The sequence below is a fragment of the Lithobates pipiens genome, unplaced genomic scaffold, assembly GCF_037356315.1.
Source record: "Lithobates pipiens isolate NorthernLeopardFrog02 unplaced genomic scaffold, aLitPip1_a1.2 Scaffold_22, whole genome shotgun sequence".
Classification (NCBI taxonomy): domain Eukaryota; kingdom Metazoa; phylum Chordata; class Amphibia; order Anura; family Ranidae; genus Lithobates; species Lithobates pipiens.
The window spans coordinates 5127654-5152060 of NW_027507784.1; the positions used below are offsets into that span (position 1 = coordinate 5127654).

At 44.5% G+C, this 24407-nt stretch overlaps 1 protein-coding gene across 8 annotated transcripts in view; it reads left to right on the top strand.

Moving 5' to 3' along the window:
- LOC144000332 (uncharacterized) overlaps positions 1-24407 on the top strand; it is a 118325-nt gene that overhangs the window by 60671 nt on the left and 33247 nt on the right. For all 8 annotated transcript variants that reach the window (XM_077494071.1, XM_077494077.1, XM_077494070.1 and 5 more), the window contains 7 exons: positions 308-404; positions 4406-4447; positions 5715-5735; positions 6682-7044; positions 13059-13151; positions 16417-16625; positions 20449-20600. In XM_077494071.1, coding sequence (XP_077350197.1) covers positions 308-404; positions 4406-4447; positions 5715-5735; positions 6682-7044; positions 13059-13151; positions 16417-16625; positions 20449-20600 — 977 coding nt within the window. The remainder of the gene's footprint in view (positions 1-307; positions 405-4405; positions 4448-5714; positions 5736-6681; positions 7045-13058; positions 13152-16416; positions 16626-20448; positions 20601-24407) is intronic.

The window sequence follows — 24407 nt, forward strand, 5'->3', positions numbered from 1 at the left end:
TCTGCTGAAAACATCTGGCCCACCTCGGATTCCCATCCCAGCATTGCTTGGGATTTAGCTTCTGTGTGGTGATCATTAAGGTGCATATATAGGGTGGAAAGCGTTCCTCTATCTCTGGACCCTTCATGGCACACATTTTCAAAGGGTGTTCTAGCCTCATCCATTGTTTTCTACAAATAGGAAAGTGACAAGGTGAGGACCTGAGCTCCGGTCGCTCAGCTCATCGGTTTAGCTCTGCGATTACTGTGATGATTTGATATGCCGATGTCATCCCAAGTCATTTCTTAATGGCCTTGTTTGTTTCTAGGTCTGTGCCACAGAAAGGGTTGGAAGTGATGGAACTGGAAGCCCTGAGAGTTTTGGTTCTACCATATTTCTGACAATTGGACCAATTAGGAGATCAGGTAAACTTGTTATTAGATACTTACTTTTTTTTTTTTTTTTGCTTGATTAATTTCATCGGCTTCTTGGGAAAAAGTCTCTGATGATCCCATAGTACCAAAATGCCTTCTAAAACAGAGATTATTCCAGGATGACAGATGATAGAGGAGGTTGTCCTAGGTCTCCACCAATTCTCTACAATGTGAAATTGATAAGGACTTAGACCAATCAGTCATGAGGAAGGGGGAGGAGATGGGAACTCTGATAGGGAGTACAACAGACAGATGTACAAAGGATCTACAGAAATATTCCTGATTTGGAAATATGAGGAGACACTATCTGGCCATAATCCGATATATCAGCCCATTTGTTCGGGTGAAAGTTTAGTCTTTGGGGAGTTAAAAGGGTTACGTTTTAAGTTATCGTTGGATTTTGGGTTGGATATTAGGAGGTGAAGTGTAAGGGGTTAGGTTATTTAACCACTTCAGCCCCAGAAGGATTTAGCCCCCTTCCTGACCGGGACCATTTTTTTCCTCAGTTTAGGCCGATACGTATTCTTCTACATATTTTTGATTGAAAAAACCCTGCAATAAGCGTATATTGATTGGTTTGTGCAAAAGTTATAGCGTCTACATAATAGGGAATATATTTGAAGCATTTTTATTATTATATATTTTTTTACTAGTAATGGCGGCGTTCTGCGACATTATGGCAGACACATCGGACACTTTTGACACATTTTTGGGAGCATTGGCATTTATACAGCAATCAGTGCTATAAAAATGCATTGATTACTGTAGAAATATCACTGGCAGGGAAGGGGTTAACACTTGGGGGCGATCAAGGGGTTAAGTGTGCTCCCTAGTGTGTGTTCTAACTGTGAGGGGAGGGGATTGACCTAGAGAAAGTGACGGATTGTGCTTCCTAGCTATTAGGAACACATGATCTGTCACCCCTCACAGAACAGGAATTTGTGTGTTTACACACACACACATCCCTGTTCTGCCTCTCATGCCCACGATCTCTCATAGCCAGCGGTCATCGCGACCGTAAGCCATGAGCATCAGCACCCCGAAATGCAGCGTGCGCGCCTGCTATCCCGACCCTGCGAGCCGACGTATAGCTAAGACGGTTCGTGGGATCGTGCCGACCTGCCACCGAATGACGGTGGCTGCTCGGCAAACAGTTAAAGGGAAGCGCCCATTGTGTAAAAAAATACCGGGGTTATGGCAGCTAGCTACTGCCATGACCCCGGTGTCTTAGACAGGTAACTGCACCCCCTGAAAGGTGCCAAATGTGACACCGGAGGGGGGGAGGGTTCCGAAAAGCGGAGGTTCAATTTTTGTGTGAACCTCCGCTTTAATTTGTAGCAGCTGGATCCATTATTGTTTCTCTTTCATGATTTGTTTTATATAAATGCCCCTCCCCCTTTATTGGAGAAAGTCTTAAAGTGGAAGTAAACCCCCTATCGTTTTCAGCCAAGGAAACTGCCATCTTTGCCTCTTCAATCTTCAACTGCTATGGTCACGGCCGATCACGGCTTCTCAGCCAAGGTGGCGCCGTTATTTTGAATGCAGAGGCCGGGTGTGATGTCATAACATTGCGCCCGGCCTCCGAACGATCATAGAGACTCCGGGGACCATCTGGTCCACCGGAAATCTCGATGGTATCATCCGGGGGCCGGCGGATCCTGTGACCGACTCACCGATGGAAGCAGTGAGTTGGTAGAAGCACCGGAGGGCGGCGGGAGGGGGGGATGTCTATATGAAGCACACCACTCGGGTAGGGTGAGACATTCGGTGGATTGTACATAATGTTCAAAAAGTGACCACAATGGGCATGCCACATTAGTTGATAAAAATGTAATTAGATCAGTGATTTAATACAAGATAGGTACAACATGATTATTACGTCATATTATAGTACAAAATTCATAACACGATAAACATAATAAACAATACATCAAATAACTAAAATTAATATCAGCAGCATACCCAGAATCGCGGAATCGGCACAGACATAGTAGAATTAAAAATTACTTGATGGCTCAACCAATTGAAACCCATAATATAAACATGGATACTATGATATGTCATCAAATATAAAATCTCAACGCGTTTCGTGAAGTTGTATCCACTCATCAGGAGCAGCTAAATGGGGATGCCAGTAAAGAATTATAGATAAATCAATAATGAATTAATAGTAAAAAATTAACGCAGGAAGAGAGGGAACACCACTCCTGGTCCTATCACTCTTACCTGTGGATGATATAATGAAAATGTAGACGATCCTATATAAATATAAAAATATATAAATAAATAATATAATGGGGGGCATCGGGGAATGAGAAACCATTCCCTCTGGGAGCTGAGGTGGTATCAACTGCGGCAGCAAGGCGAGACCGGCCAGGGCATAGTGGTGCAGACGGTAGAATCCCCCTTCCAACACTATATTAGTAGATGTAGACCCTGAGGATGTACTGTAATAAATAATAATATATATAAGATAAGCTGGTAAATAATGTACCACAACCCAGGGGGAGGGGAATAGAGTGAAGGGTAGTGGGTGTGAGAAAGAGTGCAGGTTGAGCAACGACATGAGTGAAGAAGGAACTAGGGTGGAAAAGGAGAGAGGGCTGGAGATAAGGATTAACAACCACCCAGAGACAACCATAACAGCACATACCCATAGTGGATTAACTGGAATAGGAGTAAATGAAGTGATAAAGAAGTGTTTCTCATTCCCCGATGCCCCCCAGTAAATTATTTATTTATATATTTGTATATACTACTAATATATTTACACTACTACTAATATAGTGTTGGAAGGGGGATTTTACCGTCTGCACCACTTGCTGCCGCAGTTGATACCACCTCAGCTCCCGGGGGGAATGGTTTCTCATTCCCCGATGCCCCCCAGTATATTATTTATTTATATATTTTTATATTTATATACGATCGTCTACATTTTCATTATATCATCCACAGGTAAGAGTGATAGGACCACAAGTGGTGTTCCCTCTCTTCCTGTGTTAATTTAATACTATTAATTCATTATTGATTTATCTATAATTCTTTACCGGCATCCCCCATTTAGCTGCTCCTGATGAGTGGATACAGCTCAACGAAACGCGTCAAGATTTTATATTTGATGCCATATCATAGTATCCATGTTTATATGATGGGTTTCAATTGGTTGAGCCATCAATTCATTTTTAATTCTACTATGTCTGTGCTGATTCTGCGATTCTGGGTATGCTGCTGATATTAAATTTAGTTATTTGATATATTGTTTATTATGTTTATCATGTTATTATTATTTTTTTTCTACTATATTATGATGTAATAATCATGTTGTACCTATCTTGTATTAAATCATTGATCTAATTAAATTTTTATCAACTAATGTGGCATGCCCATTGTGGTCACTTTTTGAACATTATGTACAATCCACCGAATGTCTCACCCTACCCGAGTGGTGTGCTTCATATAAAGTCCCAATGCCCCTTATGTCCCCTCTTATGTCCCCTCTTATGTTCCTTCTTATGTCCCCTCTTATGTCCCCTCTTATGTGCCCTCTTGTGTCCCCTCTTGTGTCCCCTCTTATGTCCCCTCTTATGTCCCCTCTTGTGTCCCCTCTTATGTGCCCTCTTATGTCCCCTCTTATGTCCCCTCTTATGTCCCCTCTTATGTCCCCTCTTATGTCCCCTCTTATGTGCCCTCTTGTGTCCCCTCTTGTGTCCCCTCTTATGTCCCCTCTTATGTCCCCTCTTGTGTCCCCTCTTATGTGCCCTCTTATGTCCCCTCTTATGTCCCCTCTTGTGTCCCCTCTTATGTCCCCTCTTATGTCCTTGCCTTGTTCCATTCTGAAAATGATGATCTTCTAACAGAACTCTGAAGGTGTGAGATCAGCTTAAATGCTGTCTGTATTCATACTATTAAAGTCTTCATTATCCGACGTATTGAGAAAAAACATTCAGGAAATAATACAGTCTATATATCACTGATATGTCATTTGTTTTTAGTCTATACAGAATCTTCCACCATCGGTTCTTCCGCCATCCCTAGTAAGTTTTTTTTATATATATATATATTTTTTTTAATTGTTTTCATATGTAGGAGCGAGGGAAACTAACATTTTATTATTGAAGTTAAATGCATTGAATCGCTGCTGATCCTCCAATGAAGACCCTTGTTCTGACACCTCCTGTTGTGGGTGACAACTGTCTTCTAATCGTGCTCCTGAGTTGTCACCATGTCCATGAAATTCTGATAGCGTATAGTGTACATCTGATGAACGGGGAAAATCCAGAGATAAGCGGTGATAACAGTTTTCATGACTTATCATGGTCATAATAAGTCCCCTAGTGAGATGTTTATTAGGAATGAGGGTTTGGAGCAACGTAGGATTCGTTCTGAATTTTGGCTGTTTAGCTAACAAGCAAATTAAATGGGGTGGCTGTCGGCCCACCGAGCCAAACCTCTGGCTAAAGCGGGAAGTCACACATTTCATTTAGCATCTGTATTACTACCACTGCTAAATGTGGCAGCTTTCTTCTCAGGGCTCCTGGTTGCCAGGAAGACGGCGGTCGCCAGAGTCCTAGCAACCAGTGACACATCCTCAGTAATCTGCCTGCTAGGAGATTCCTGGACAGAAACTGATTGTAAACAAAGGGAAGAAAAGCTCGCTGACAACATTGACCAGACATGGGTGTGGTCATCTGTGATCAATGACATCAGCCAACGTTTGGCCCGTTGTTTGCAATCAAGCTGCCAGGCGGGGGATCTGTAATTTGCAGCTGGAAGTACGTTGGGAGTGGATGTGTCTGCTGGTCTGTTTTGATGTTTGTTTAGGCGTTCATATGACAAATTTAGACAAATTTTAGGACATGAAAAAATTATATTTTTTACCAAACGTAGCCGTCCATCCCTCGTCTTCAGACTTTTTTTATCTTTCAGTAGATTTTTATTGAACTGTTACAATGAAAGTTGTATATTATAAAGAATTTGGCACTGTTGACATAATTTCCCATTGGAATTGTAGAAAGTATTAAGAGAGGTGATTAAGGTAAAAAATAAAGAAAAAAATATATATTTTACTACATTTGTTGAGTATAGACCTTCAGAGGGGTGTCAATGACAATTGTTAGCAATGGGTTAAAGTTGGGGGACTATGAGGACCTACAGTGATTATGACATTTACTTCAATCCCAAATACCCAGCCCCACATTTCAGACATCCAAACTGGACATACATTTCTGTATAAGTAACAATGAAGAATGTCAATGTGTCTGATAATATGTATTTATTTTTATTATTTATTCTATTTTCCAGGTCCTATTCCCACCACTTCTGGTAAGTGTTTTATTCTTCTATCAGATCACAATGGAGGAAGTCCTGTGGATTATTTTATACTTGTACAATATAATGTGATGCTCATATCATAGGAAGGTGCGTTCTATACTTGTATGAAGACTCACATATCTTGCACAGACCTCATGAAACCCCCCCAAACCAGGTTGCTATGATAGGCCAGTGTCTTTAAGACCCTGGAGCTGAGTACTTAGGCCAACTCTTCCCTGCCCCTGCCAATTGGTCAATGAAGCTGCCCTTCAGAGATATGAGCCAATAAGAAGAGTCAGGATGGAACAGCCCTGAGCTCTGAACCACAGGCACATGTCATCATTTCATAATAAGACCCTTATTCTCTGCAAGGTATGAGAGACGCGTTGGGTCTAAGGCGTGATCTGGGTAAAATGGAAACATTTTTTTTTTTTTGCCAATTAAGCTGTAGCGGCTGGGTCCATTATTGGTTCTCTTCCATGATTCATTATATATATACATGTTCATTCCCCTTTATTGGGGAAAGCCTTAAGCTGACCTTTTGAACATTCATATCGGAACGTATAAAGAAATCACTCGTTCGACCATTCGATGGCGCCTTCATGGACTCAACTGAATTCATTCGAGTACCATATCAATGTCTTCATTTCTACAGAAGGAATTTCCTACTTCCGGATGATCTTTGACAAGATTTCCATCCTCATTTTTAGATTTTTTTCGCTCACTCTGGTCGAAACTAATTTTCAAATTGTTCCCTTTACGTCTTAGTTAATCGAACAAACATTCTAAAAATTATATTTTTTCTAATAAATCTTTACAGGTATAAGGTCAGCTTAAATAATCTCTGTACTCATGCTATTAAAGTTTACATTATCCAATGTATTCAGAAAAAAACATTCAGGAAATAATACAATCTACAGTATATATCACTGACATGTTCTGTTTTTATTTTCTACAGAATCTTCCACCATCAGTTCTTCCACCATTGGTTCTTCCACCATTGATTCTTCCGCCATTGGTTCTTCCACCATTGATTCTTCTGCCATTGATTCTGCCGCCATTGATTCTTCCACCATTGATTCTTCCGCCATTGGTTCTTCCACCATTGATTCTTCCGCCATTGGTTCTTCCGCCATTGATTCTTCCACCATTGATTCTTCCGCCATTGATTCTTCAGCCATTGATTCTTCCACCATTGGTTCTTCCACCATTGATTCTTCCACCATTGATTCTCCCGCCATTGGTTCTTCCACCATTGATTCTTCTGCCATTGGTTCTTCCGCCATCAGTTCTTCCACCATCGGTTCTTCTACCATACCTAGTAAGTTTTTTATATATATACTATATATATATATATATATATATATATACATTTTTTTCTTTTAATTGTTTTCATAAGTAGGGATGAGGGAAACTGACACACCCATGTAAAATCCATTCAATCCCTTCTGATCCTCCAATAAAGATCCTTATTCTGAAACTTCTTGTGGCGGGGAGACGGCTGCCCATTAAATGCTGATGGACAGTATAGTGTATATGTGATAAATGATGAAAATCCAAGGATTATTATTATTATTCAGAATTTATATAGCGCCAACAATTTACGCAGTGCTTTATAATACAAAAGGTAGACAATACCATTATAATACAATAAAATACAAGAGGATTAAGAGGGCCCTGCTCAGAAGAGCTTACAATCTAATAGGGTAGGGCAGGTGGTACAAAAGGTTAAACTGTGGGGAATGAGCTGATGGAAGTGGTAGGAGATTTTGTTGGAGATGCGATCGGCTTCCCCGAAGAGACGAGTTTTTCCTGAATGTAGCAAGAGTAGGGGATAGCTGGACCGGTGGAGGTAGCAAGTTCCAGAGGATGGGAGACACTCTGGAGATGAGTATGGGAGGGGGAGACGAGAAAGCTTGAGAGTAGGAGGTCTTGAGAAGAGCGGAGAGGACTATTTGGGTGGTGTTTGGAGACAAGATTGGTGATGTAGCTTGGGGAAAATTTGTGAATGGCCATGTATGTTGTGGTTAGTATTTTGAATTTAATTCTCCGGGTGATTGGGAGCCAGTGTAGGGATTGGAGAAGAGGGTTGGTGGACACTGATTGGGAGCCAGTGTAGGGATTGGAGGAGAGGGTTGGCATACACTGATTGGGAGCCAGTGTAGGGATTGGAGGAGAGGATTGGCAGACACTGATTGGGAGCCAGTGTAGGGATTGGAGGAGAGGATTGGTGGACACTGATTGGGAGCCGGTGTAGGGATTGGAGGAGAGGATTGGCAGACACTGATTGGGAGCCAGTGTAGGTATTGGAGGAGAAGATTGGCAGACACTGATTGGGAGCCAGTGTAGGAATTGGAGGAGAGGATTGGCAGACACTGATTGGGAGCCAGTGTAGGGATTGGAGGAGAGGACTGGCAGACACTGATTGGGAGCCAGTGTAGGGATTGGAGGAGAGGATTGGCAGACATTGATTGGGAGCCAGTGTAGGGACTGGAGGAGAGGGTTGGCGGACACTGATTGGGAGCCAGTGTAGGGACTGGAGGAGAGGGTTGGCGGACACTGATTGGGAGCCAGTGTTGGGATTGGAGGAGAGGGTTGGCGGACACTGATTGGGAGCCAGTGTTGGGATTGGAGGAGAGGGTTGACAGACACTGATTGGGAGCCAGTGTAGGGATTGGAGGAGAGGGTTGACAGACGCTGATTGGGAGCCAGTGTAGGGACTGGAGGAGAGGGTTGGCGGTCGTGCGATGTTGTACCCAAACAAAATTGATGTCCTTTTTTTCCCACAAATAGAGCTTTCTTTTGGTGGTATTTGATCACCTCTGCGTTTTTAATTTTCTGCACTATAAACAAAAAAAGAGCTACAATTTTGAAAACAAACAAATATGAAAAAACAATATTTTTTACTTTTTGCTATAATAAATATCCCCCAAAAAAATTATTCATCAGTTTAGGCCGATACGTTTTCTTCTACATATTTTTAATAAACAAAATCGCAATAAGCGTATATTGATTGGTTTGCACAAATTTATAGCGTCTACAAAATAGGGGATAGTTTTATGGCATTTTTAGTGTTTATGTATTTTTACTAGTACTGGCGGTGGTCAGCGATTTTTATTGTGACTGCGACATGTTGGTGGACAGATCGGACACTTTTGACACTTTTTTGGGACCATTGACATTTATACAGCAATCAGAGCTAAAAAATAGCCACTGATTACTGTATAAATGTCACTGGCAGGAAAGGGGTTAACATTAGGAGGCGATCAAAGCTTTAAGTGTTCCCTAGGGAGGTGTTTATAACTGTGGAAGATGGGACTGTGTCAGGGCTGGGCTCAGCCCTTCCTTCTCTGAGCTGGCCGCTCAGCTGTCGGCTAATTTCCAGCTCCTATCTCTTCACAGTCACACAGTCAACCTGTTGATGATATCCTGCTTGTCAGTCCTGCCTACTTAAACCATCCAGCCCAGATGATCTCTGCCTTCGCCTTGGTCACATCTCTAGAGACGCTCTCCTGTGTTCCTGTTAAAGACTTGCTTGGCTGACATTCCTTCTGGCTCCAGATCCTGCTTGCTGTTCTACTACTCTCATCTCTGGCTCCCTGGCATTTTGGCTTGTCTGACTATCCGTTGCGGTTCCAGAACTCTGGCTATGTTTTGACTACTGTTTACCTTTTTTATTATTATTATTAAACAAGTGAGATTTAACTGCACTTCGGTCTCAGTCTGATTCACAGTTTATGACAGAATGACTGGAGGGAGGAGAGAGATCGCTGTTCCTGATCTCTAGGAACAGCAGATCTGTCTCTCCTCCATTGTCGGAACGTGTATTCTGGCCCTCTGGGGAGCAATTGTGGGTTGCCAGTGGACAATGTGGCCACCGGCCACGCACATTAGCTCTGGTGCCTGTGCTGCGGGCATGCGTGCACCTCCCATAGCCATTAAAGTGGCTGCCGTACAGCCACAGCGATTAGTGCAGGGGAGCCAACCTGCCACCATATAACGATGGTGGCTGGTCCGCAAGTTAAAAAATAAAAAAGTAAATCATATCTTACTGTTGGTAGGACTGTCTTCTGCTACTTACAGGCAGCCCTTTTCTTTCAGTGCTCTAGGCTGCTCAGCTGTTGGTTAATTACCATCCACTCCTTCTTTCCACACTGACTCACCTGGTTACCAATTACTTGCCTCATTGCTCCAGCTTACAGCCAGCCCCTTTAGGCTATTTAAACAGCTTATCTCATTTCCTCCTTTCCCTCGCATGGCCAATATCTCCAGTGTGTTATTTGGAACTGGATTTATTTGTATCACCACAGGGTGGTACTGTGGATACAAGGATAAAAGTATGCCTGTCACGTACCTGGTGGTTTTGAGTCTGAATTGCAGAGATAGACCTCCCCTACGGCTCCCACTCGTGGCCCCCTGGAATGGGGACAGAGGGCACAGGAGTAAGGAGTGGTATGGGTGCCTGGCAGGATCAACAGTCAGTGTCAGAAGTCCAGGAACCACTTTCAGATGCAGGAGACTGGAATTGGAGAGCAGACTGGAACTGAAGTGCTGGACTGGAAGCTGGAACAGCAGCAGGCAGATAGGCCAGAAACTGGAGTGCTGGACTAGAACCAGGGATCAGCATCTGGCAGGATCACCAAAGAGCGGTCAGGCAGGCCGGTGGTCAAGTATCAGATGGGCAGCAGAGGTACCAGAGATCAGGCAGGAGAAAAGTCAGGCAGGCCAGTGGTCAGGTATCAGGAGGACAGCAAAGGTACCAGGGATCAAGCAGGAGAATAGTCAGGCAGACCGGTGGTCAGGTATCAGATGGGCAGCAGAGGTACCAGGGATCAGGCATGAGAATAATCAGGCAGACTGGTGGTCAGATATCAAGCAGACAGCAAAGGTACCAGGGATCAGGCAGGAAAATAGTCAGGCAAGCCGGTGGTCAGGTATCAGACGGGCAGCAGAGGTACCAGGGATCAGGCAGGAGAATAGTCAGGCAGACTGGTGGTCAGATATCAGGCGGAGAGCAAAGGTACCAGGGATCAGGCAGGCCGGTGGTCAGGTATCAGATGGGCAGCAGAGGTACCAGGGATCCAGCAGGAAAATAGTCAGGCAGGCCGGTGGTCAGATATCAGAAGGGCAGCAGAGGTATCAGGGATCAGGCAGGAGAATAGTCAGGCGGGCCGATGGTCAGATGCAGGCGGATGGCCGTAAGGGTCACAACAGGTAGGCGGGTCTTCAAACAGGTAATTACAGGTCAGATCGGGTTAGGCTACACAGAACGCTGTAGAGCAGACAGCAGGGACCGTCTGTGACAGACAGGCTTAAATAGCCCGTCTGGCGCCAACAGAGGTGCGCTCCCACGCGCATGCGCGATGGCGCACTCGAATGCGCGCCAGAGAGCCTGGAGCGCAGATTTCTGGCAGGATCTTCATGACAGTGCCACGTCCTAGTTCATTTGGAAACGAGTGCAGAACATTGAAATTGGACTTTATAGGCACACCAGTACACACAAAATAAAAATAAAAATAACATCTTTATTGTATAAAGGTTAAAAAACAGAAACAAACATTGCTAAGAATTGACGATATAGAGTATTGGCTGAATATCAATCACACCACCAATTACATTAACAACTGCACTTGATATTAATTGTTAATGTTAATTTGCCTGCTGTGTATTTTTTTTTTAATTGAAATAAAATCCTAGTAGCTAATTAGCCACTGGATTTTACAGGTGGTGGAAGGGGGTCCCCTCTGCTCCTGTGCCCTCTGTGGCCTCCTGGGGACGGTGTCTGGATACAGTGGGCCCTGAGAAGGAAGTTCTCCTCTTTCTCCAGCTGATTTGCCTTGGGTGTTGCTCAAAGCTGATGCCATTCAGTGTTCATGTATCATGGTGGCTCTCCGTTCTTGTCGCCTCCTCGAATGGTGACAATATGGTGCATGCGTCCTGTATCAACAGCTCTTGGCATTATGAAAAAAAAAGACCAAACCTGTACTCATGTCCTACAAAATTTAAATCTAATTTCAATGACATTTTAGCAAAGATATAAATGTAAGTTTTCATAGGAAAATCACATTTGGAAAACTCCTCTTGGTAATCCGTGTGAATGATGCCCAATGGAGGAGAACGGTTGTTTCATCAGTTTTTGATTTAGTAGAAGGTAACATGCAGCTGCCTTTGTACAATCATGGTGACTCTCCGTTCTTGCCGCCTCCTCGAATGGTGACAATATGGTGCATGCCTCCTGTATCAACAGCTCTTGGCATTAAGAAAAAAAAAGACCAGCTCTCCCAAACCTGTACTCATGTTCTACAAAATTAGAGTCTAATTTCAATGACATTTTAGCGAAGATATAAAGTACCGTATATACTCGAGTATAGGTCGATCCGAATATAAGCCGAGGCCCCTAATTTACCACAAAAAAATGGGAAAACTTATTGACTCGTGTATAAGCCGAGGGTGAGACATGCCTGTCCATCCCTGTGTGTCCATCCATCCCTGTGTGTCCGTCCATCCCTGTGTGTCCGTCCATCCCTGTGTGTCCGTCCAACCTGTGTCCTGTGCCTTTGTCCTGTGCCTTTGTCCTGTGCCTTTGTCCTGTGCCTTTGTCCTTCTGCAGCGATCTGCATGTAAAAACATGCCAGGATCGCCGCACCTCTTCTCGTCTGTGACAGACGGCGGCCATTCCACTGTTCAAAAGCCGCGCCTCCGTCTGTGATAGGCGGAACACTCAATTTCCCAGCAGTCAGTGTTCCGCCTATCACGGACATCCTCTCATCCTCGTCCGTAGTATGAGGATGAGCGGATGTCCGTGATAGGCGGACCACTGACTGCTGGGAAATTGAGTGTTCCGCCTATCACAGACAGGGAGGCGCGGCTTTTGAATAGTGGAATGGCCGCCGTCTGTCTGCACGACACGCTGATCGGGTAGGCAGACGGCGGTGACTCGAGTATAAGCCGAGGGGGGCACTTTCAGCCCCATAAAAAAGGGGCTGAAAATCTCGGCTTATACTCGAGTAAATACGGTATATACGTTTTTGAATCAAAATCTACTTTGGAAAAAATCTCTTGCTAATCCGTGTGGGTGATGCCCAATGCCCAACGGCTGTTTCATCAGTTCTTTGATTTGGTAGAAGGTAAGCTGCCTCTGTACAATTCTCTGCAGACTAGATACAGAAGGATAAAAAAAAAACAAAAAAAAAAAACGAATTTGCAGATTCATTGGGTTTCCAAACCAAATCCCCCATTCTACGATACACACCATATTTCTCAGTACGTCTTCTGACTTATGAAAGTACCCCACAAGTTTGATTGGTCCTCATCAGTATCCTCTTTTCTCTTTAGGTAAGTCAACACAGACATGTAAAGCAGACGAGGAATGGCAACTAAAGGACAATCAATATGGATGTTTTTGTAAAGATCCGTATAAAGTCACTGGTATGTATACAGGAATTTCAGGAGTCACGCCAGCTTTTCATAGGATTTCATGAGTTGAAAGTCTTCTAGCCTTGCAAATAATATTAATAAACCATTTGAAGTTTAACCCAGTATAAGATAAACTACTCAAGGATAGTAAAAATCGAGGTACATCTTTTTGGCCCTCCAATCATTTGGCCAGCTACATTATATTAGCACATCTGGTGGGGGGGGGGGGGGTTGCTCCAGACTCACCCTTACCTTTTTCTCTCACTTCTCTTTTCTTTCCTTGTCTCTCTCTTCCTGTTATATTTAAACAACCCTTTAGGTACCATGTTTATCGGCATATAACACACACTTTTTTCCCCTTAAAATCAGGGGAAAATCGTGGGTGTGCTTGTTATGCGCTGATCCCCGCCGATTGTGAGGCTGCGGGCGGCTTTCCGACGTTCTCGGCAGCTTTCGTCCACCTTCAGACATTTTCAGCAGCTTTCAGCTGCCTTCAGCCGCTCTTGGAATCCGAGTGCGGCCAAAAACCGCCGAGAACGGTCGAGAGCAGGACGAAAGCCACCGAGAACGGCCGAAAGCCGCTGAGAATGGGCTAGAGCAGGACGAAATCTGCCGAGAATGGGCGAGAGCGGCCGAAAGCCATTTTTAAACGGCAAAGCTGAACATGAAGCTGACAAGGCTGCAGATGACATTGACAAGGGTGCAGGGGCGGACTGACCATTGGGCCACTTGGGCATTGCCCGAGGGCCCCGGGCCACTAGGGGGCCCCATCAGGGTTGCCAGCCTCAGTAAAACCAGGGACAGTATGTAAAAATCTGTGTTTGTTTTTTACATCTGTCTCTGCAATGCCCCTTACTGACATCCTTTTGGACTAAAAATCCAGAGATTATCGCTGCCCCACCTCTCCAGTACCTTCTCAGCCAATAAAAACATGTCTGTGTATACTGTGTGTACATGTATGTGTATACTGTGTGATTGTATACTGTGTGTGTGTATACTGTGTGGCACCATAATCTCGGATTGCCTGGGGGCCCCATAATCTCCTATTGCCCGGGGGCCCCATGAGTTGTCAGTCCACCCCTGCAAGGGTGCAATGATGGTCAAGGCTACAGATGGACACTGACAAGGCTGAATTGATGGGCATTTAAATGTAAGGTTTTTTTCCCTTAACCACTTCCCGACCGGCGCACGCTGATGTACATCGGCAGAATGGCACGGGCAGGCATATTGGCCTACAGGTACGTCCATTTTAAAATGGCGCCCTGCCATCGCGTGCACGCCGCCGGTGGCACATTGGCGTGCGGGTTGGGACCCCGTGAGTCCGGTCACGGGTCCCGCGGACTCGATCGCCATGGGGATACCCGCGATTGTCTCACGGGGCGGCTGAACGAGGAGATGCCGTTGTAAACAGCATCTCCCTGTTCTGCCTAGCACCAAGTGACCTTGATCTCTGCTCCGTGTGATTGGAGCAGAGATCAGTGTTCACTAACACAAAGCCCAGACCCCCACAGTTAGCAACACGCCCCTAGGAACACTTAACCCCTACACTGCCACCCCCTTGTTAACTCCTTCACTGCCAGTGTAATTTACACAGGAATCACTGCATTTAAATAGCACTGATTGCTGTATAAATGACAATGGTCCCAAAAATGTGTCAAAAATGTCCGATGTGTCCGCCATAATGTTGCAGCCACAATAAAAATCGCTGATCACCGCCATTACTAGTAAAAAAAAATTCAATCAATATACGCTTATTGCGATTTTTTTTACCAAACATATGTAAAAGAATACGTATCGGCCTAAACTGAGGGAATTTTTTTTTATATATATATATATATTTTTGGGGGATATTTATTATAACAAAAAGTAAAAAATAATGCGTTTTTTTCAAAATTGTCGCTCTATTTTTGTTTATAACTCAAAAAATAAAAACTGCAGAGGTGATTAAATACCACCAAAACAAAGCTCTATTTGTGGGGAAAAAATTTTGTTTGGGAGCCGCGTTTGAGGATAAGGGCCTCTTCCCAACAACCCTGGCCATTGGTTGTCGGGGTCTGCAGGCAGGTGGCTTATCGTAATCCGTGAGCCCCCTTTAATAAGGGGGCCCTCAGATCCTGCCCCCCCCCACAATGTACCCCTACCCATTCACCTGTGAAAAAAAAAAAAAAACACAATGCACAAGGGTTAAAATAGTTTATTGCACAGCTCCGGGGGTCTTCCGTCTTGGAGGGTCTTCTCGCCGGACTCCTCCGCCTTCTTCTGCTAGCTCTTTTACTAGTAGAGGAGCCCGTTTTTTTTTCTTCGTTGCCACCCGGGGGTCTTCTTCCGACTTAGGGGGTCTTGTCCCCCTCTTTGGGGTTCTTGTCCCCCTCTTCGGTTCTTCTTTCCGGGACACCGCGCCTTCTTCTAGCTCTTTTACAAGCGGTGGCCCGGTCTTCTGTCGCTGCTGTTACTGTTGCTGTCTTCTCTTCTTCTGTTCTTCTCTTCTTGAGCTGTTGCCTCGTCATCAACATGGGGACAAGGTGCTTTGGGGTGGGGGGCCACGCGTCCCCCCTTCCCCAAAGCACCCCCTCATGTTGAGGGCCTGGTACGGCTCAGGAGGGGGGGGCGCTCGCTCGTCCCTACCCCCTTTCCTGACCGGCCGGGTAGCGTGCTCGGATAAAGGTCTGGCATGGACCTAGGGGGGAGCTCCACGCCATTTTTTCAGCATAGGGCTTCCCCTTTAGCTCCATACCAGGTGACGGGGCCAGCGACGACCACCTTCGCTGGTCCCGGCTACCTGGAGACACGTTCAAAATGAACGGACTTTCCTCTGTGTGTGTGGGCGAGTCCATTCATTTCAAAAGTATGGCGGATAATCTGGCGGACTAAGTCCGCCGGACCTAGTCCGCCGCAAAAGTACCGTGTGTGGGCAGGTAGCTTGTTCAGAAAGTCCGGCGGACAGTTCGGCGGTTTGTCCGCCATACTAAATCCCCCGGATAGTCTGCTACGTGTGTACGCAGCATTAAAATCACTTGGCGGTGAGGTCCGGGGTCAGATGTTGAGTAGAACCACGGCAACGTCATGGGAGATATTAACCAAAAATAGTGTAGAGGTTATAGTAAATATTTACGCACAAAACTTATACAAAGTGGCCACCAAAAAATGCATATATAAGCTCCAGAAAGAAAGGTGGCGGGTACGTGAGAATGAATTTACATCCCGAAATTCAATATGTAGCCAAGTGTAGGTTAGGACTTTATACTTAATAAAATATATGTTTTTGCTCCATTTAAAGATCTGTCACAGGTGGTTCCTCAGCTGACCTGTGGACTGTACGAGATGACCGCCACCTTCCATAAATGTCAGTTTAACGATCTGAACATTTACTTCAACCAGACTCATGTGGAGGATAATATCTGCTTCAACTTCCAGGACGACCCCGTCACAAACACCTTCACCATCCTGGTCCCTCTACAAGTGGGAAGTTGTAGAGTCCAGACATATGTAAGTGTTCGCCAAGGCTGCTACTAGTGTTAAAGTGCATGTTCCCCTAAATATTTATATGTGTGTGTGTGTGATCACATCTGTGCGTTCAATAAATCTGAGTCTCTATCATTTTCATGGACTTCTTACATCTGAAGAACCTGCTTGATCCTGCCAGTCACCTTTCTTTCCTTGTCCTAAACCTGACCACACAAAATACGGAAACCAATCTGTGTTATGCCCTTGTACGCACGGGTCGGACATTCCGACAACAAAATCCGTCGCATTTTTTTCCCGACGGGTTTTGTCCTAAACTGGTGTTGCGTACACACGGTCGGACAAAGTTGCCGGAAAATCCGATCGTTCGGAAACATGGTGACGTTCGTTCGTTACGACGGGACTACACTGAGGTAAGTAGCCAATAGCTTTGCTCTCGTACTTTGATCTGAGCATGCGTGCCACTTTGTCCAATCAAAATTCTCTACAAACGATCGGAAGAAGTCAGATCTGTTTTTTTTTGTCGGAAAATTTGAGATCCATGCTCTCAATGGTTTTCCATCTGATTTTCTGACGGAAAAAGTCCGATAGAGCCCACACACGATCGGATTTTCCGACAATATCATCAGATCGGACCTTTTCCGTCTGAATTTTCCGACCGTGTGTACAAGGCATTAGTGTGGTCAGTTTTCATCCTTTGGCTGTCCATGCAGAGGTACATGACACTGTGCAAACACACAGCATGCCTGGATTGTGTAGTTTGTTCAGCCACAATGCCCCTCCCTCAACCAATCACAGCTTGGCTCTGGCACACACCCTCCGACCAATCACAGCCCGCTTGTTTCGAAACATGCCCCCTGCTCAAGCACAGCCTGAATCTTGCCTCAGACTGAAAAGAGTAAGGAAATACAGACACACTGTGTATTTGCACAGTGTCCTGTAACTCCTCCCCCTACTATCAGTGCCTTTCATTTAGCATTGTACTCGGGTATACCAGTAAAATTGCGGGCAATGCTTCCACACTGCAGCACACTACAGGGTATACACTGGGTATTGCGGTATTCAGTGGAGCAAAAATTTGTACGGACGCGCTTTCTTTCTATAGCCGTGCTTTGGCAGCCCATTTAACCAATCCCCACGAAGGTAAACATATATGCGGATTCACAGGAGGCGGGCTTTAATGCTGTGAGGCCGCATATATGTGTCCTTTATGTAAACATATTTAGCTAAGAGTGAGCTTCCAGCACAGTTACAGGCGGGTACCGGAAAGCTCCCGACTCCCAGCTCTGTTGGTTGAACTGGATGGACTTGTGTCTTTTTCAGCCAGATTAGATATATGACTATGTACTGTAAAGCCTCATACACACACGATCGGACTTAAAACAAACTTTTCTGCGGATTTCTGTCCAAAGGGCGTTGGCTGTGAACTTGGTATGCATACACACACGGCAGGACTTTTTCAGCCAACTTTCACCAAATCACGTGGTTTTTCAGCTCTTTGCCGCCACCCTTTGGTCAACTTTTGTATTGTTGTCTGATCTTTTGCATTGGTTCTGAGCATGCGTGTTTGTACTTTGGACTAAAGTCCGATGGACTTGTTTACACACAAAAGGATTTTGCACCATAGGACTTTTGTTACCGGAAAGTTTGTCTGTTTGCACAGCGAACATTTGTCTGAAGAAAACCGGTAAAGTTTGTTCCCTGGAGCGTACACACGGTCGGAATTTTCCTTAACCACTTTCAGACCGGACCATTTTGCTGGCTTAAGACCAGACCACTTTTTGCGATTTGGTACTGCGTCGCTTTAACTGACAATTGCGCGGTCATGCGACGTGGCTCCCAAACAAAATTGACATCCTTTTTTTTCCCACAAATAGAGCTTTCTTTTGGTGGTATTTGATCACCTCTGCAGTTTTTATTTTTTGCGCTATAAACAAAAATAATACGACAATTTTGAAAAAAACGCATTATTTTTTACTTTTTGTTATAATAAATATCCCCCAAAAATATATAAAAAAACATTTTTTCCCTCAGTTTAGGCCGATACGTATTCTTCTACATATTTTTGGTTAAAAAAAATCACAATAAGAGATTATTGATTGGTTTGCGCAAAATTTATAGCGTCTACAAAATAGGGATAGTTGTATGGCATTTTTATTTTTAATATATTTAATATATATATTTTTTTACTAGTAATGGTGGCGATCAGCGATTTTTATTGTGACTGCGACATTGTGGCGGACACATCGGACATTTTTGACACATTTTTGGGGCCATTGTCATTTATACAGCAATCAGTGCTGTACAAATGCACTGATTCCTGTGTAAATGACACTGGCAGTGAAGGGGTTAATCAGGGGTTGGCAGTGTAGGGGTTAAGTGTGTCCTAGGGGCGTGTAGGGGGCTGGGCTGTGTGCTAGTGAACACTGATCTCTGCTCCAATCACAGGGAGCAGTGTCACTTGTTGCTAGGCAGAATGCAGAGATGCTGTTTACATCTGCATCTCCCCGTTGAGCCTCCCATGAGATGATCGTAGGTATCCCCGTGGCGATCGAATCTGCGGGACCCGCGACCGGCGGCGCGCATGTGATGGCAGGGCAGCAATTTCAACTGGACGTACCTGTATTCCAATTTGCCTGCCCGTGGCATTCTGCCAATGTACATCGTCATGTGCGGCCAGGAACTGGTTAATATAGGGGGTCACCAATGCCAATAGTTGAGGTGAAAGCAGGGGTTAGTCATCCGGAGATAATTCTAAAAATCATCCGGATTATTCTCCTGGAGGTCCCGCAGCAAAGGCATATGACATAATTGGTCACCGTTAATAAAGCAACCAAATTTTGGTTCAACTCCTGATCCTCGTGTTCCTGGACTGGACTTGGGTCAAAGCAATAGCTCCAAGGCCAATAATAAATAACACTTTATCTCCTCCGATTCCGCTACATGGCTGGTTGGTGAACGGCTGTTCAGAAACGAACTGAAAAAGCTTGAATCAACTCTCACCAAACTTCTACTAACACGAAAATAGCATAAGGAGCCCAAAGGGTGGCGCTAAAGAGCTGAAAAAAAACACAAAGTACGTCACTACGTTCGTATTTGTTGGCCAACACTTGTGTGACCGTGTGTATGCAAGACAAGTTTGAGCCAACGCCCCTTCAGACAAAAGTCCACGGTTTTGTTGTCGGAAAGTCCGATCGTGTGTACGGGGCTTTAGATGTGAAAGAGTCAAACATAGTACAAAATACCCTTAATACAAAGCCAATCAAGAAAGTCTCACTTCTTCTGCTGCATTGTCTGTACCAAAAAATAGTGGGTCCCATGTTTGCCTGTCATTTTTATCTCGTGGATATCTGTAACTGTGTAGTTTGTACTAATTGATTATTTTGTATCATTATGAAACAAATTGTGAAGTTGACTCTTTTGAGTGCTATCATTATAGTGGTTGTGAAGGGTGAAGGCTTTTTACCTTTGTGGATTATATGCATGAAGGTAAAAAAAACTTCCGTGTGCCCCCCCCCCCCCCATTCCCAATGCTTATCCAGTGATGTGCACAAGAGCAGAGGCTCTCTTGGATCTTTCCTTCCTCATTGGCTGAGACAAGCAGTAGGAGTCATTGTCAATCACGGCCAGTGAGGAGGGAGCAGGGGCGTGGCTAAGCTTCATTCTATATGTCTCAATGACACCAGAGTGAGCATGTCTGAGAGCCCCCAGGGCAGCTTGCTATGGGGGCACTCAGCAAGGGGGTGGAGCCAGGATCTCCATTCAGGGTCTCAAGAAGGGTGAGAACGCTGGGACTATATATTTTATTAATTATTGTTATTTTTTTTCTCTGTTTGTTTCTACAAAGGACAGAAATGGAAGCCATGTCACATATAAGTCTTCTGTCACCATTGTTGTGGATGAACCCGGGGCAATATACACAAGGAAAAATACCCTGAATATAAACCTTAAGTGTAGCTATGGGTTGGATTTAATAACCAGTCTGTATCCTATCACCAGGTAATATATAAAAAAAAAATCTAATTGTGAGTCTAATGCCGCAACAACACGACCGGACTTTTCGACGGACTAGGTCCGACGGTCTTCCCAACGGACTTTCAGCGGAGATCCAACGGACTTTCTGAACGAATGGACTTGGACACACACAACCGGACTAAGTCCGTTGGAAAAGTCCATTCGTTTTGAACGTGATGACGTAAGAAGGGACTAAACAAGGAAGTTCAATAGCCAGTAGCTAATAGCTGCCCTTGTGTCGTATTTTGGCCGTCAGTCCAGCACACAGATGAACGGTTTCCTGATTTTTACCCCGTCGGACTCGAGTCCGTCGGATAGATTTGAAACATGTTCTATTTCTAGGTCCACTGGACTTTTGGGGGAAAATTAAATTCATTTAAATTTCGTACCTGGGGGGTGTCTATAGTATGCCTGTAAAGGGGGCGCATGTTTCCCGTGCTTAGAACAGTCAGAGAGCAAAATTGCATTTCTAATAGACATGTGCATTTGTTTTCGTCCGAATGCATTTTCGTCCGAATTTCAGCTATTTACGTTTTTGTTTTGACAAACGATAACGAAAGCACAAAATCCGAAAAATGAAAGATCCGACATAAATAAATGCTTTATTTTCGTTTTCATTGTTATAACAGTTCGATATAGAATAGGAGATTCGATGTGACTCTGACAATAACAAGCTGTCTATAGAACCTGTGGTCGAATGTGCCTAACCTTACCTCTATTAGTCCAAGATTATATAGAGAAAATATTCGACAGAGAGAAAAGATTCTGCAAGATACTGTCCTAAAAAGTGTTTGGGGACCCGGGTCCTGCCCCAGGGGACATGTATCAATGCAAAAAAAAGTTTTAAAAACTGCAGTTTTTTCGGGAGCAGTGATTTTAATAATGATTAAAGTGAAACAATAAAAGTGTAATATTCCTTTAAATTTCGTAGGGGGGGGGTTGTCTATAGTATGCCTGTGAAGGGGCGCATGTTTCCCGTGCTTAGAACTGTCCCTGCACAAAGTGTCATTTATGCAGGAAAAAAAGTCCTTTAAAATCACTCGCAGCTATTATGAATTGTCGGCTCCCGTAATACAGAGAACACTCATTGAAAGTCATTGATAAAAAAATAAATAAATAAATAAATAAAAAAGCGTGGGGGTCCCCCAAATTCAATTACCAGGCCCTTCAGGTCTGGTATGGATATTAAGGGGAACCCTGCCTCAAATTTAAGAAAAAATTTGACGTGGGGTTCCCCCTAAATATCCATAACCAGACCCTTCAGGTCTGGTATGGATATTAAGGGGAACCCCACATCAAATTTTAATAAAAATTGACGTGGGGTTCCCCCTAAAAATCCATACCAGACCCTTTATCCGAGCACGCAACCTGGCAGGCCGCAGGAAAAGAGGGGGGGGCGAGAGAGCGGCCCCCCCTCCCTCCTGAACCGTACCAGGCCACATGCCCTCAACATTGGGAGGATGCTTTGGGGGTCCGTGACCCCTCAAAGCACCTTGTCCCCATGTTGATGAGGACAAGGGCCTCATCCCCACAACCCTGGCCGGTGGTTGTGGAGGTCTGCGGGCGAGGGGCTTATCAGAATCTGGAAGCCCCCTTTAACAAGGGGACCCCCAGATCCCGGCCCCCCCCTGTTTGAAATGGTAAGGGGGTACAAAAGTACCCCTACCATTTCACAAAGAAAGTGTAAAAAATGGTTAAATAAAACAAACACACTTTTGAAAAATTCCTTTATTAAAAATAAAAAAATAAAAAAAAGATTCCAGCGGCGGTAATCCACTCTTGCTATCCAGCGACGGATGGTCATCTCTCCAGCGAGAGATTGTCTCCTCCACGGAGACAGAAGAAGGACGGAGGATTCGCTGCGCTGGATGAGATGAGACATCGCTGGAGAGATGACCGTCCGTCGCTGGATAGCAAGAGTGGATTACCGCCGCTGGAATCTTTTTTTTATTTTTTTATTTTTAATAAAGGAATTTTTCAAAAGTGTGTTTGTTTTATTTAACCATTTTTTACACTTTCTTTGTGAAATGGTAGGGGTACTTTTGTACCCCCTTACCATTTCAAACAGGGGGGGGCCGGGATCTGGGGGTCCCCTTGTTAAAGGGGGCTTCCAGATTCTGATAAGCCCCCGCCCGCAGACCTCCACAACCACTGGCCAGGGTTGTGGGGATGAGGCCCTTGTCCTCATCAACATGGGGACAAGGTGCTTTGAGGGGTCACGGACCCCCAAAGCATCCTCCCAATGTTGAGGGCATGTGGCCTGGTACGGTTCAGGAGGGAGGGGGGGCCGCTCTCTCGTCCCCCCCTCTTTTCCTGCGGCCTGCCAGGTTGCGTGCTCGGATAAAGGGTCTGGTATGGATTTTTAGGGGGAACCCCACGTCAATTTTTTTTTAAATTTGATGCGGGGTTCCCCTTAATATCCATACCAGACCTGAAGGGTCTGGTTATGGATATTTAGGGGGAACCCCACGTCAATTTTTTTCTTAAATTTGAGGCAGGGTTCCCCTTAATATCCATACCAGACCTGAAGGGCCTGGTAATTGAATTTGGGGGACCCGCACGCTTTTTTTTTTATTTATTTATTTATTTTTTTATCAATGACTTTCAATGAGTGTTCTCTGTATTATGGAGCCGACAATTCATAATAGCTGCGAGTGATTTTAAAGGACTTTTTTCCTGCATAAATGACACTTTGTGCAGGGACAGTTCTAAGCACGGGAAACATGCGCCCCTTCACAGGCACCCTATAGACAACCCCCCCCTACGAAATTTAAAGGAATATTACACTTTTATTGTTTCACTTTAATCATTATTAAAATAACTGCTCCCGAAAAAATGGCCGTTTTTAAAACTTTTTTTGCATTGATACATGTCCCCTGGGGCAGGACCCGGGTCCCCAAACACTTTTTAGGACAGTAACTTGCAAATTAGCCTTTAAAATTAGCACTTTAGATTTTGAACGTTGGAGTCCCATAGACTTTAATAGGGTTCTAAAGTATGCTATATAGTTAGCTCCGTCGAATCTTCTTTATACATTCGACAGACACCATAAGCCTTCCAAGACAGATTCGACCGTAATTCATGTGGATTTTCGGACGAATGCAATTTTTGAACGAAAAACGAAATAAATAAAAACGAATTTCGGGAGTAACTAAATAAATTAAGCTTTCGGACGAAAACGAAATTCCGAAACGAAATATTTTACTCTGCACATGTCTAATTTCTAAAGGAAATTTTTTTATTTAAAACTGATCGCGGCTGCAATGAATTGTCGGGTCCTAGTGATATAGATAAAAATCATTGAAAAAAACGGCATGGGTCCCACCCCCAGTCCATTATCAGGACCTTCAGGTCTGGTATGGATATTAAGGGGAACCCCAAACCAAAAATGAAAAAAAAACTGAATGGGGGTCCCCCCAAAAATCCATACCAGTCCCTTATCTGAGCACGCAACCTGGCAGGCCGCCACAGGAAAAGAGGGGGGGCGAGTGAGCGCTCCCCCCTCCTGAACCGTACCAGGCCACATGCCCTCAACATGGGGAGGGTGCTTTGGGGTAGCCTTCTCTTTTTCTGTGGCCTGCCAGGCTACGTGCTTGGATAAGGGCCTGGTATGAATAGTTATTGATGTTGGATTATAAAACCTGGCTCATCATTGACAATCCAAGCCTCAGATTGAGCACCAAAAAAAAAGAGATCTTGATTGGTTCCAGATCATCCCAAAGGTGTTCAGTGGGGGGTTGAGGTCAGGGCTTTTTACAGGACACTTGAGTTCCTCAACACAAATCTGATCAA